Source organism: Giraffa tippelskirchi, chromosome 6, assembly GCF_054371585.1.
Source record: "Giraffa tippelskirchi isolate mGirTip1 chromosome 6, T2T-mGirTip1v1.2.pri, whole genome shotgun sequence".
Taxonomy (NCBI): domain Eukaryota; kingdom Metazoa; phylum Chordata; class Mammalia; order Artiodactyla; family Giraffidae; genus Giraffa; species Giraffa tippelskirchi.
Genome location: NC_137280.1, coordinates 141,459,544 through 141,471,576, shown reverse-complemented (window position 1 = coordinate 141,471,576; position 12,033 = coordinate 141,459,544). Strand labels below are relative to the sequence as shown.

General features: G+C 37.4%; 2 protein-coding genes across 8 annotated transcripts in view; one reads left to right on the top strand and one right to left on the bottom strand.

The window, feature by feature from the left end:
* CLINT1 (clathrin interactor 1) overlaps positions 1-7,250 on the top strand; it is a 58,174-nt gene extending 50,924 nt beyond the window's left edge. The window contains exons 10-12 of one of the 4 annotated variants that reach the window (XM_081500521.1): positions 2,300-2,586; positions 4,431-4,581; positions 5,538-7,250. In XM_081500521.1, coding sequence (XP_081356647.1) covers positions 2,300-2,586; positions 4,431-4,581; positions 5,538-5,884 — 785 coding nt within the window. In that variant the 3' untranslated portion in view covers positions 5,885-7,250. Of the gene's footprint in view, positions 1-2,293; positions 2,587-4,376; positions 4,582-5,537 lie in introns of all 4 variants that reach the window. The other 3 variants (XM_081500519.1, XM_081500520.1, XM_081500518.1) reach the window with 3 other exon arrangements.
* The window catches only part of LSM11 (LSM11, U7 small nuclear RNA associated), a 110,327-nt gene that overhangs the window by 46,891 nt on the left and 51,403 nt on the right, over positions 1-12,033 (bottom strand). For 2 of the 4 annotated variants that reach the window (XR_014056695.1, XR_014056697.1), the window contains one exon: positions 10,956-11,122. Coding sequence is in view for 2 of the 4 variants with exons in the window: in XM_081500523.1 (XP_081356649.1) it covers positions 11,119-11,122 (4 nt within the window). In the remaining 2 variants the exon portion in view is untranslated. Of the gene's footprint in view, positions 1-10,822; positions 11,123-12,033 lie in introns of those variants that run through there. The other 2 variants (XM_081500523.1, XM_081500526.1) reach the window with 1 other exon arrangement.

Sequence of the window (12,033 nt, the reverse complement as noted above, 5' to 3'; positions counted from 1 at the left end):
AATAAACATTGCCCCAGTTTTACAGGCTGCTTGTGTAATTCTCAAAAGTTTTTATGTATATAAAGTTGCCTACTATGCAAATAATTCAAATATGTTAATGTTGGTAAGTGATGCATCTCTTCATCTGTATGCATGTGATTAATATAACCTGATCACCATTACGCAAGGGGCTGAAACTGTTGCAACAATGATTAATCATTTCTGAACAATATATGCCTCGATAGAAATCTCTTCCTCTCATGATTAATCATTTCAGATAAAGTTTTCAGAAGGGGCAACACATTTTGCCCCAGTTTCCATTCTTACTCTGTTTTCTAGATCAAGCAGATAGAAAATCAGCATACAGTTTACCTTTACCCAGCAGTCTTCCTTAAATTAATTTAAATTGTTTAATATATAGAACTAATTGTAAAACTCTTAATTCAGTCGTTTTTGTCAGGAAGATCAAAGACATGTTTTAGCAAAACCCTGAGGTAATGAATATTAGCCCAGTTCTTACATTAAATTGTTGGTAGAGCTTGGAGTTTCTAATGAATTATTTTCTCTTTTGAGGGTGCTTATAGTATAATATGGTAATAGAAGAATATAACTGTAAAGAATTAATGTTATTGTTCTCTTTTGATATTCAGCATAATGAGATACAGTATTGTAGTGGTTGCTTACCTTTTAGGCTAGGCAAAATGTATTTCCAAGTTGTAAGTGAAGATAGAGAGCAAAGAAATGGTGTTAATTAACTTGGAATTACATACTATTCGCTTTCAGATGACACTTCACATGTAGCTCTTTCTTCACCTTTGCTTTTTTCAACTTCCATTAATTCATACGTATCTATTTGTCCCTTTCTTGAAGTAAGGTTTGTTTATTTTGTATAGACTAATTTAAAAAAAATTTTTTTAAGTATAACTTGCCTTTATTGTGTTCTAATACTTACTTAATATTGTATGCAGAATTTATAGAATTTATAGAAGCTTGACTTACACTTTTGTATGGCATGCCTGAAGGAAAGAGTGACACTTGAGCTCACCTCTGTCTTTTCACAATTAATCCAAAGTAACAATAACACACCTTAAATGGCATTTACTATATATTAAGTTATTTAATCTTCTCAACTTAGATTTTTTAAAAAGTAAGGCACAGGGAGCTTGCCTGGCTGTCCAGTGGTTAAGACTGCACTTCCACTGCAGGGGCAGAGGTTCAATCCAAAGGTAAGGCACGGAGAGTATTAAGTAGGGCCGCACAGCCAGTTAGGGACAAAGTCCATTCTCATAAATATTTCAGTCTGTTAATTAGCCTATTAATTTTGATATTATTAAATACATTAAATTCTTAAACTTATTATACTTTGAAGCAGTGATAGTTTTGTTCCTTTTTTAAAAAATATTAGCATGAGTTCCCCTCTTAAGACTTGTCCCACTTTTTAACTTAAATAGGTTGAACAGTTCCATTTGAAGTGAGCAGTTTTCTAAGGTTATAATATCATAGCTCTCTGTAGCCTTTGTATTGTAAGTGGAAGCATGGCCAAATGGGTGAGAACTTCTTACAGAAATTTACTAGTCCTACTCTTAATTCCCTGGTGGCTCAGAGGGTAAAGCGTCTGCCTGCAATGTGGGAGACCCAGGTTCGATCCCTAGGTAGGGAAGAGCCCCTGGAGAAGGAAATGGCAACCCACTCCAGTACTCTTGCCTGGAAAATCCCATGGTTGGAGGAGCCAGGTAGCCTACAGTCCACGGGGTCGCAAAGAGTCGGACACGACTGAGCGACTTCACTTTCACTTTCACTTTTAATTTCATTGTGTTTTTGTTTCATTTTTTAATGAATTTGGGGTTTTATTTCCATGAGATGGTATAAATCATAGCTTGTTTTCTCTTTGACCCTTTCCAAATAATGAATGAACCCTCCCAGCAAAAGGTTTAACCAGTTGAGAGTTTTGTTCTTGTTTTGAGGGGAGCTCAGGCTAGTTCATATTAATTTAGCTAGAAACATAGTTGATATGCATGCTTAGGTTGAAGGAAAGTTTTGGCTTCTATCATTTCTTGGTGTTACCTTAGACCTGCCAATGGCCAGAGATGGATTTTACTTTATATGTGCAAGTTTTTATTTTTTCTTTGCCACCTTGTTAAATAACACTCATGGAATATTCATGAGAAAAAATAACGTCCAGATGGAGATGGTACCTACAGATGCTAATTTGGATGGACACAGATCAGCTCTAATTTGTTTCAGTTGGTAGATTGTTATATTTGTTCTGGGCATTTCAGAAACTTTCTTACCCTTATCATTCTTTCTTTCTCAGTAACAGCAACAAGTGGGAATGGAGACTTTGGTGACTGGAGTGCCTTCAACCAAGCCCCATCAGTCCCTGTTGCTGCCAGTGGCGAGCTCTTTGGCAGTGCCTCACAGCCAGCTGTAGAGCTTGTCAGTAGCTCACAACCAGCTTTAGGCACACCTCCAGCCGCCTCAAATTCTTCAGACCTATTTGATCTTATGGGCTCATCACAGGCAACCATGACATCTTCCCAGAGTATGAATTTCTCCATGATGAGCACTAATACTGTAGGGCTGGGTTTGCCCATGTCAAGATCACAGGTAAGTTACCTGCCTCCCTTGGAAATGGTAATTCATAATTTTTGAGGTGCTGTGAACTAATCTAATGGAAGATTAGCATAAAACAGAAAAATAAGTATGTGATACATAGATTACTTTTATACATTGCATTTACCTTGTGCCCTTTCCCCTGGAATAGTCATTTGGTTCTCCAGGGCAAGTCTTTCTCACCCATCTGGCTGTCCATGCAAAGCCAAGTATGATGCCTTGCACAGAGCAGGCATTTGCTGAAAATTTTATTGAACAAATAATTGGTATTTAATAGTTTAAAAAAGTGTTTTTAAGAAGAAGGAATAGAGATATTGCTAATATAGAAGATTATTCTCTAAAATAATGTTCTTCCCTATTCTGGGCCTCCTATACATTATATAATGTTTATATAGGCTTTCACGGAGAAGGCAATGGCACCCCACTCCAGTACTCTTGCCTGGAAAATCCCATGGTTGGAGGAGCCTGGTAGGCTACAGTCCATGGGGTCGCTAAGAGTCGGACACAACTGAGCGACTTCACTTTCACTTTTCCCTTTCATGCACTGGAGAAGGAAAAGGCAACCCACTCCAGTATTCTTGCCTGGAGAATCCCAGGGACGGCGGAGCCTGGTAGGCTGCCGTCTATGGGGTCACACAGAGTCGGACACGACTGAAGCGACTTAGCAGCAGCAGCAGCATATAGGCTTTCAACTCTCACTTCATAGAGAAAAACAACTGAATAGGAACTTTTTAATTCACTTTTAAAAATTAAATCTAAATCACCTAATACTCACTTAGAATTAAAACAAGTGCATATTTGTCTAAGTTGTACCAGGAACTTGCTATTTTTGACTTAGGCTATTCAGAATATTTGCTTATGATGCTAATTATTCACTTTAATGTGCAGATTATCCTTGGGGTGTTAGGATGAAGGAAGAGATGGAAGAAACAGAAAGGTGACTGATGTGTATAACAGATATTAGACCTAACATTAAAAACAAAGGACATAAAAGCCATACCAGTGCCATTAAATTGAACTGAACAAGCCCAAGCTAGTTTATTCTTTATAGCGTTTCTTTCGTATGGTCTCATCATAAAGCCACTCTGCTTATTTACAATCTTAATTGCATCTATGTTGTGATTCTTTGCATTGGTCCATTTTTAATTATTCCTCCGATTCCTATTTCTTTCCCTTTTTCTGTCCTTGTTGCAGTTATTCTGGTAGTAATTACCAGGTACTTCTGCTGCTTTTTCCTGAATTTCTCCTCCTGAATTGGTCCATATTATAGCAAGTTCCGCTAGTGTTGCTCACTTTAGGCAGTAGAAATGTACATGGAGAAAGGATATATCAGTCAGATTTTCTGGAGTATAATTTGCTGTCTTGATGGGTTTTTTTTGGTTTTTTTTTTTTTCTTTTTTTTTTTAGCATGAGAACTTATACCCTGAATTCCATTTTGTAAGAATAAATTTCCACTTGTATATTTCCTTACACTTGTACTAACCTGAAGTTAGTAGTTACCTTGGGATGATGGCTTCTAGTCTTGGGGTGATGGGAGGGTAATTGTTAATGTAAATATCTTAGTTTTTTCTCCAAATATGATTTGGACTTCAGGAGGAATATTATGGGAGGCTATAGTGGTACAGGAATGGTATTGAAGACCTTAATATAGAACATTAAAAGTTTCAGAAGTTTATTACAAAGGCTAGTATATATCAGTTTTTGGAGTTACCATGATTAAATTGCCATTTGATAATCTTTATAGATAAGATACTTAATTTTTAGAGCATTTTTCTATTTTCCAGCCTTTGCAAAATGTTAGCACAGTGCTGCAGAAGCCTAATCCTCTCTATAATCAGAATACAGATATGGTCCAGAAGTCAGTCAGCAAAACCCTGCCCTCTACTTGGTCTGACCCCAGTGTAAACATCAGCCTAGACAACTTACTACCTGGTATGCAGCCTTCCAAACCCCAGCAGCCATCACTCAATACCATGATTCAACAACAGAGTAAGTTACTGCAAGACATCCATTTGTTTGTGTACTTGTAATCCTTTGCCGTTATGCCAGGACTACTTTTAAAACGTACTGAAGGTAGCTTTGTGTTCACGTTAAGATTTTTTTCACATAAGACCTGGTATCCCTCCTGCCACATTAAATTGCTTTGTATTCTGGTCTTAGCATGATAACATTTATTGTATGATGGTGAGTTTTGGGAGCCTGATCACTAAAATAAAAAATACTGTTTTTAACATAGGCAGATATGTCAACGAAATAAAACTCATCTGAACTCCATAATCCAGGGATAATCACCATTAATTGATATTTCTTCACATTCCATCTTTGCCACCCGCATTTTTAATGCTTAAGAACATTATGTCTATACTTTATTTCTTGGAGTTCACATTCAACATTAAATTGTTGTTTTTCCTATGTTGAATAGTCTTAAGAAAGTATGATTTTTGAATCTTTATAATTATCCATCATATTACTGTGCAGTTCCTCTATTTCCATTGTTTCCAGCTTTTTGCTATAAGTAACTCCACGATTTTGTGTAAATCTTTGTACTTGTGATTTTTTCCCCCTTAGTATGAAGTTCTAAAAATAGAGCAAGTCAAAGGATAAAACCTTTTTAAAGGTTTTGATACACAATAGCTCTTGACAACTTGTTAGGTTGGATTCAATAACAGATTTTATAGGAATGATTTTAAATTGCCTGATGTTTTCCTCCAGGCCACTCTTACTGTTTCTACATCTTGGGGAAACCAGAGCTAACAGCCACTGAATATGTCTCAAGAGTAATCAATACAAGTTAATTGACGATTGACTTCTCTTATAAAATCACTATGAAGTAATTTTATTGGGGCTTACAAGTATTGATGGTCAGGAAGATTGTCTTATTTTTCTGCTCTATAAATCTAAGAGTTCAGAATGGTAAAGTTCTTTTGTCTCTCTTCTTCTGTTAGGTATGCAACAGCCTATGACTATGATGACCCAAAGTTTCGGAGCTGTAAACCTCAGTTCTCCATCGAACATGCTTCCTGTCCGGCCTCAAACTAATCCTCTGATGGGGGGACCCATGCCTATGAGCATGCCCAATGTGATGACTGGCACCATGGGAATGGCCCCTCTTGGAAATAGTCCAATGATGAACCAGAGCATGATGGGCATGAATATGAACATAGGGATGTCAACTCCAGGGATGGGCCTGACAGGCACAATGGGAATGGGCATGCCCAACTTAGCCATGACTTCTGGAACTGTGCAACCCAAGCAAGATGCCTTTGCAAATTTTGCCAACTTTAGCAAATAAGAGAATATAAAGGAACAGATTGAGTGAAGGATTTTTAGCGGTGTAGATAGGTGATGTTGGGATGGAAAATGCTAATCAACTCCCCTTTCTTTTATCAATTAATTAAAATATACCTACATTAAGAGCCAAAAAGGCTGTTTTATAAAAGTGAAATGTCTAGTATTTTAGATGGCCAGGCAAGGGCACTTCAGATGAGGCAGTCTGAAACATTTTTCCAGTGAGACCACAAATGGGGTAGTGAGATCGTTGAAAGCCTTTATAAATTGAAGAGCCAATTTTAATATCATAATATGTGGGAAGACTAGAATAGGGCTGAATAAACGTGTTTGAATCTCTAATTTTATACTTTTCTTTTCCTGAAGAACTTGATTTTTCTGTCCCTGAATCACCTTGTCACAATTGGGTCTGTTCCTTTTACTACCACTCTTGAGTCCATATATGAAATCATTAAAGTTGGATGATCAGTTTTTTATAAAAATATATATTTTTGTCCAAAAAAGGCATACATATGTGATTATGGCTAAATCAAAGGTAACTGGAATGTATATACTTTTGCTAATGTTCCAACAACACTGCTATTATACTATCCAAATTTTTATTGTAACAAAACCTCTTTAAGCAATTGGTGACAGCTATGGGACTTTTCCCATTTCTTCTGCTATAATTATCTTGTGCAGAACTAGAAAAAATATTTTTTGGGGGACTGCTCTATGGTTTCCTTTAAAAGAAGAAAAACCTCCAGTATTTTTGTTTTTAGCAGTCATTATTTACACTTTGCAGTGATTAACTTGGCAAGACTTCCCTTCCATGTTTATCCCTGTAGCCACTGTGTAAGAGTCAGAACAGTCAAAAGAGAAAAATATTTATTTTTTTTGGTGTCTTTTAAAAAAATTGAAAAGGTGAAAATTCATTAAGACCTTAAATATAAATGTAAGAACTCGACAATGTTGGCTTTTAGATTTTATACAGTATTGTTTTGTTTTGGTTTTGAGTGTATATAATATGGCATTAGCAATATGGTTCCAATAGAGGCAAGTTAAATATCTATATTATTAAAGGAGACCTGTAGCAGTCAAAGATTTTATTGATTTAATGCAAATAAAGGAAATTAATTAAAATGTTTTTGTTTTCCTGCTGTAATTCTGCATTAAGCTCACATGAAAATCATGATTCTAGAGTTTGGAATGCAAAATTATTTCACCCTCAAGCTGGGAATATTTTTTAAAATGAATACTATAATATAGGTATCAAATTATTACCTCCCCACTTTGTGTTGAAATTTTTTAAATTAAATTGATGAACCTTTGTTTCCATTGTATTCATAAAGTTCTGTTATACATAACATTAAAATGTTCATTAAAATCAATGTTGAACTGCTTTTTCTTTCATTATGTTAGACATTTGAGACCGTTTGGGGAAAAAATAATTATAATTTGGGTAAAGTAATTTTTATAAATAATTCAAAATTATTTAATGACTTCTCTATTCCTTCCTATCAGACTCTACTGTTAGGAATTAAAAATGAAGCAGCAAAGATATCCTGACCCGCTCCATTTTTGCTAATGTTCCATCTACAACATTTCTAATTAGGCAGAAATTCATGTACTTCTGCTAAGCAGTAATGAAAAGTGATTCATTTGCTGAATAAGAGATGAGAGAGAGTGTAATTAGCTGACTGTGGTTTTTAATCTTTCAACAATTCAATGTGTTTAAATTAGTTTCAAAGAATAGGAGCTTTCAAGTGTTGTTACTTCAGAGCAATCAAACCAGGCTCTGGTAGCAGCATGGAGAGTATCTTCACTGATACTTGAAATCTGTAATCTTGAATTTTGAGAAGTATAGCATCACCTTCTCAAATATATACGGTCCTTAAAAGAAATAGTTTGTTTCTAAACTTTTGTGTTTAAAATTTTTTTTTAATAAAACTGAGATTTATCTCAAGCATTTTCTGTACTATGGCTTCTTCCAGTGTTGTATTTCTGAAGACAGAAGTGAGCCCCTACCTCGGTTATTACTGTGTTTCAACATACAGTTTGCTGTTTTACCAGTAGTTTGTTTCAGAGCCCATGAAAGGAAAACAAAACTTGCCTCATTGGGGTTCCATTCAGTTTAATGATTTATCTCTGAATATTTGCCTGATATTTGGGGGAGTGAAGGAGAATTAGTTACTGTTCTTGAAATTTTCATACACTTGTGTGAATCTCCACTGCCATTCCAGATTCACTTTTTTCCCTCTTCAGATGTTTTTTACTTCTCTGATATGATCTTCAGGAACCATAAATGTATACAATGTTCTTGTACAGTACTTTGGATGTTTACTTTTTTTAAAATTTTAATAAATTGCCTGAATGATATCCATAATGCTATTGGTTAGGAGCTGCTTACTAATAAATTGAGGCCTGTAGTTACTTATATTTGGAAGGAAGGTTAATACTTTTTTTTCTCAACTATTTATGAAATAGTGAAATAAACCTAACCATCCTGAGCACAGAACACGCCTTAACGGTGAATAGGTTTCTGAAGCAAACTGGCTGTGTGTGCGCTCCTAGGAGACAGCATTGCATTGTATAAAGAGCATGAGCTGGAAGCAGATCTAATCCCATTTCAACCTCTCACTCTGTGACACCTTGATCAATTTATCTGACTTCTCTGGGCCCTTATATTTTTTTCTAAAATGAACTTAAAATTTGAAAGTGTTGGGTAATTAAATGGTGAGATCAGCAGCACTGACATATATACTGTAAATGTTCTCTGCGTCTCATTTTTATTATTTGTGTAAATGTGCTTAAATGTCAGGAACTTCCTATGCGCCAGTCACTGTGCCAACCATTTCACCACATGTCATTTAACCTATATGTCAAACCCCAAAACCTCATATTCCTAGAATATGAGTGTAGTTAAGGAAAGGGCATCCCACTCCAGTATTCTTGCCTGGAGAATGCCATGGACAGAGGAGCCTGGCAGGCTACAGTCCATGGGGTTGCAAAGAGTCAGACAAGACTGAGCAACTAACACTTTCACTTTTCAAGAAGACACGAGAAAGACTTCCCCTGGTGGCACAAGAGGATAAGAATTTGCCTGCCAATGCAGGGGACAATAGTTCAATCCCCGGCCTGAGAGGATTCCACATGCCAGGGAGCGACTAGATTGGTACCACACAGCTCCTGAGCCTGCACTCAAGCACGGAAGCTTCAACTACTAAGCCTGTGTGCTGCAGCTACGGAAACCCGTGCTCGAGCCTCTGCTTGACAACGAGAAGCCATCTCAATGAAAAGCCCACATAGAACAACGAAGATCCAATACAACCAAAAATAAAAATTAAAGCCTGAGAGACTAAGTTGATTTCTAATTGAGGATTTTCCTATTTGCCTGCATTTAATTCTTTTTAACAAGAAAATTGTAAATGAGCTGTTTTGTTAATGTATTGACTCCTACTTACTGCATTAGTGCAGATGTGAGGGAGAGCACTATGAAAGTGAGCTCTTAATTTGCCACACAAATAACCCTCGTTAGAATGTTCACAGCTTTTAGAAGCAGTGGAGATCTCAACTTTTCTACTGACTTGCAATTTTGTTGACTAAGATCTTACTATTCTTCTAACATCCAGAGAAGCAATCTGATAGGAAATGGCAACCCACTCCAGTGTTCTTGCCCGGAGAATTCCAGGGACGGCGGAGCCTGGTGTGGTGCCGTCTGTGGGGTCGCACAGAGTCGGACACGACTGAAGCAACTTAGCAGCAGCAGCAGCAGCAGCAGCAGCAGAGATCTCAACTTTTCTACTGACTTCTTGCAATTTTGTTGACTAAGATCTTACTATTCTTCTAACATCCAGAGAAGCAATCTGATACAAAGACTTAAAAAATAAATTTTATGTGTACTTTTACCTCATTATAACCTTAATTCTTAAGTGTCTTCCTTCTATGATAGTGGCAGCCTTGCTAATACACTGTTTTCACAGACATACGTAACTCTGGCACACTGTCACACTGCCCTGGCTTACCCCAGTAGGTGGGGAATCAGCGTGCAGCCAATTCAAATGTTTAGTTTCCCAGGGATTTGAGATGGATTTGAAAGTTCTAATGGGCAAACATAATTTATTACTCTTTAAAATAAATGTCAGGAATTCCCTGGCAGTCCAGTGGTTAGGACTCAGCACTTCACTGTGGTGGTGGCCTGGGTTCAGTTCTTGGTCAGGGAACTACAGTCCAACAAGCCATACGGCTCAGCCAAAAAAATAGATAAAAACAATAAAATGTCATTACATTAAATAATGGAGTCCTGGACTATGGAACCTCACATTTCCATTTGATTTTTCTTAACTGTCCATCTTGTATCTGTATTCTTTATATGCTCCAAGCACATTCTTTTTGAGATAAAAGTGCTTATAGTTGATGTATAGAGTAGCTTGACCTCAGGACCCCTTTAATGCCATTAATTAATGAGGACCCCAAAGAGCTTTTGTTTATGTGGGTCATATCTAATGATATTAACTGTATTTGAAATAAAAACTGAGAAACTTTTAGGGACTTTGCTGCTGGTGCAGTAAGAATCCACCTGCCAATGCAGGGGGCATGTGTTCCATTCCTTCCCATGTGGGTCTGGGAAGATCCCACATGCTGTGGAGCAACTAAGCCCCTGAGTCACAACTACTGAGCCCGCACTCTAGAGCCCATGAGCCACAACTATGGAAGCCTGCATGCCCTAGAGCCCACACGCGACAACTACTGAGCCCACGTGCCCAGAGCCCGTGCTCTGCAACAAGAGAAGCCAACAATGAGAAGTCTGCGCACCTCAACAAAGAGTAGCCCCCAGGCACCAAAACTAGAGAAAGCCCACACACAGCCATGAAGACCCAGCTGAGCCAAAACTAAATACAAATAAAATATTGCTTAAAAACATTTAAAAAAAAACTGAGAAACCTTTAAAAATATCAATTGGTTTTACAGTAACAAGCCAAATTACACTTTTATTAAAAAATATGTTTTTCAAAATAAAATTTGTGGGAAGAGTGGCATTGTTTTACATTTCTCTTTATTACCTGGCTTACTGAAACACAGCGGGACTCTCTTACCTGCTGCTGCATTCAGTCTGTTACGCCACGTTGTTCTGGTGGAAATACATGAAAAAAATCCAGCCTCAGGAATAAGTGGTTGGAAAAGGTGGAACCTCATAGGTCCCCTGACTGGGTCTCAGGGCTTTCCAGTGGTTCTCTGGTCACACTTGGGGAACTGCTGCTATCTGTTGAGAATTAACAGGTAAGTATTTCCTGGTAACTATGTATCCATTTACTTGATTTATTCTGATTATAAAGTGATCTGCTTGAGATACAAAGAATTTTAGTTTTGCCTTTCACTTTAGTCACAAGTAAAATGCCTGTCATGAAATGGCTCTCTTTACCCTGAATATTAAAAATTGCTGACATCAGAGCTTTTGCTCAGAGATTATTTCTTCTGATACATAGTGTATATTTACTAGCTTCTTATAATTATGAAGAAGTAAGTTTCTTACCAGCCCTATATTTTTTGGGAAAGCTTATATCAATAACTGCAGATATGCAGATGACACCACCCTTAGGGCAGAAAGTGAAGAACTAAAGAGCCTCTTGATGAAAGGGAAAGAGGAGAGTGAAAAAGTTGGCTTAAAGTTCAACATTCAGAAAACTAAGATCATGGCATCTGGTCCCATCACTTCATGGGAAATAGATGGGGAAACAGTGGAAACAGCGGCTGACTATTTTTCTGGGCTCCAAAATCACTGCAGATGGTGACTGTAGCCATGAAATTAAAAGACGCTTACTCCTTGGAAGGAAAGTTATGACCAACCTAGAGAGCATATTAAAAAGCAGAGACATTACTTTGTCAACAAAGGTCCATCTAGTCAAGGCTATGGTTTTTCCAGTGGTTATGTATGGATGTGAGAGTTGGACAGTGAAGAAAGCTGAGCGCAGAAGAATTGATGCTTTTGAACTGTGGTGTTGGAGAAGACTCTTGAGACCCCCTTGGACTGCAAGGAGATCCAACCAGTCCATCCTAAAGGAGATCAGTCCTGGGTGTTCATTGGAAGGACTGATGTTGAAGCTGAAACTCCAATACTTTGGCCACCTGATGTGAAGAGCTGACTTATTGGAAAAGACCCTGATGTTGGGAATG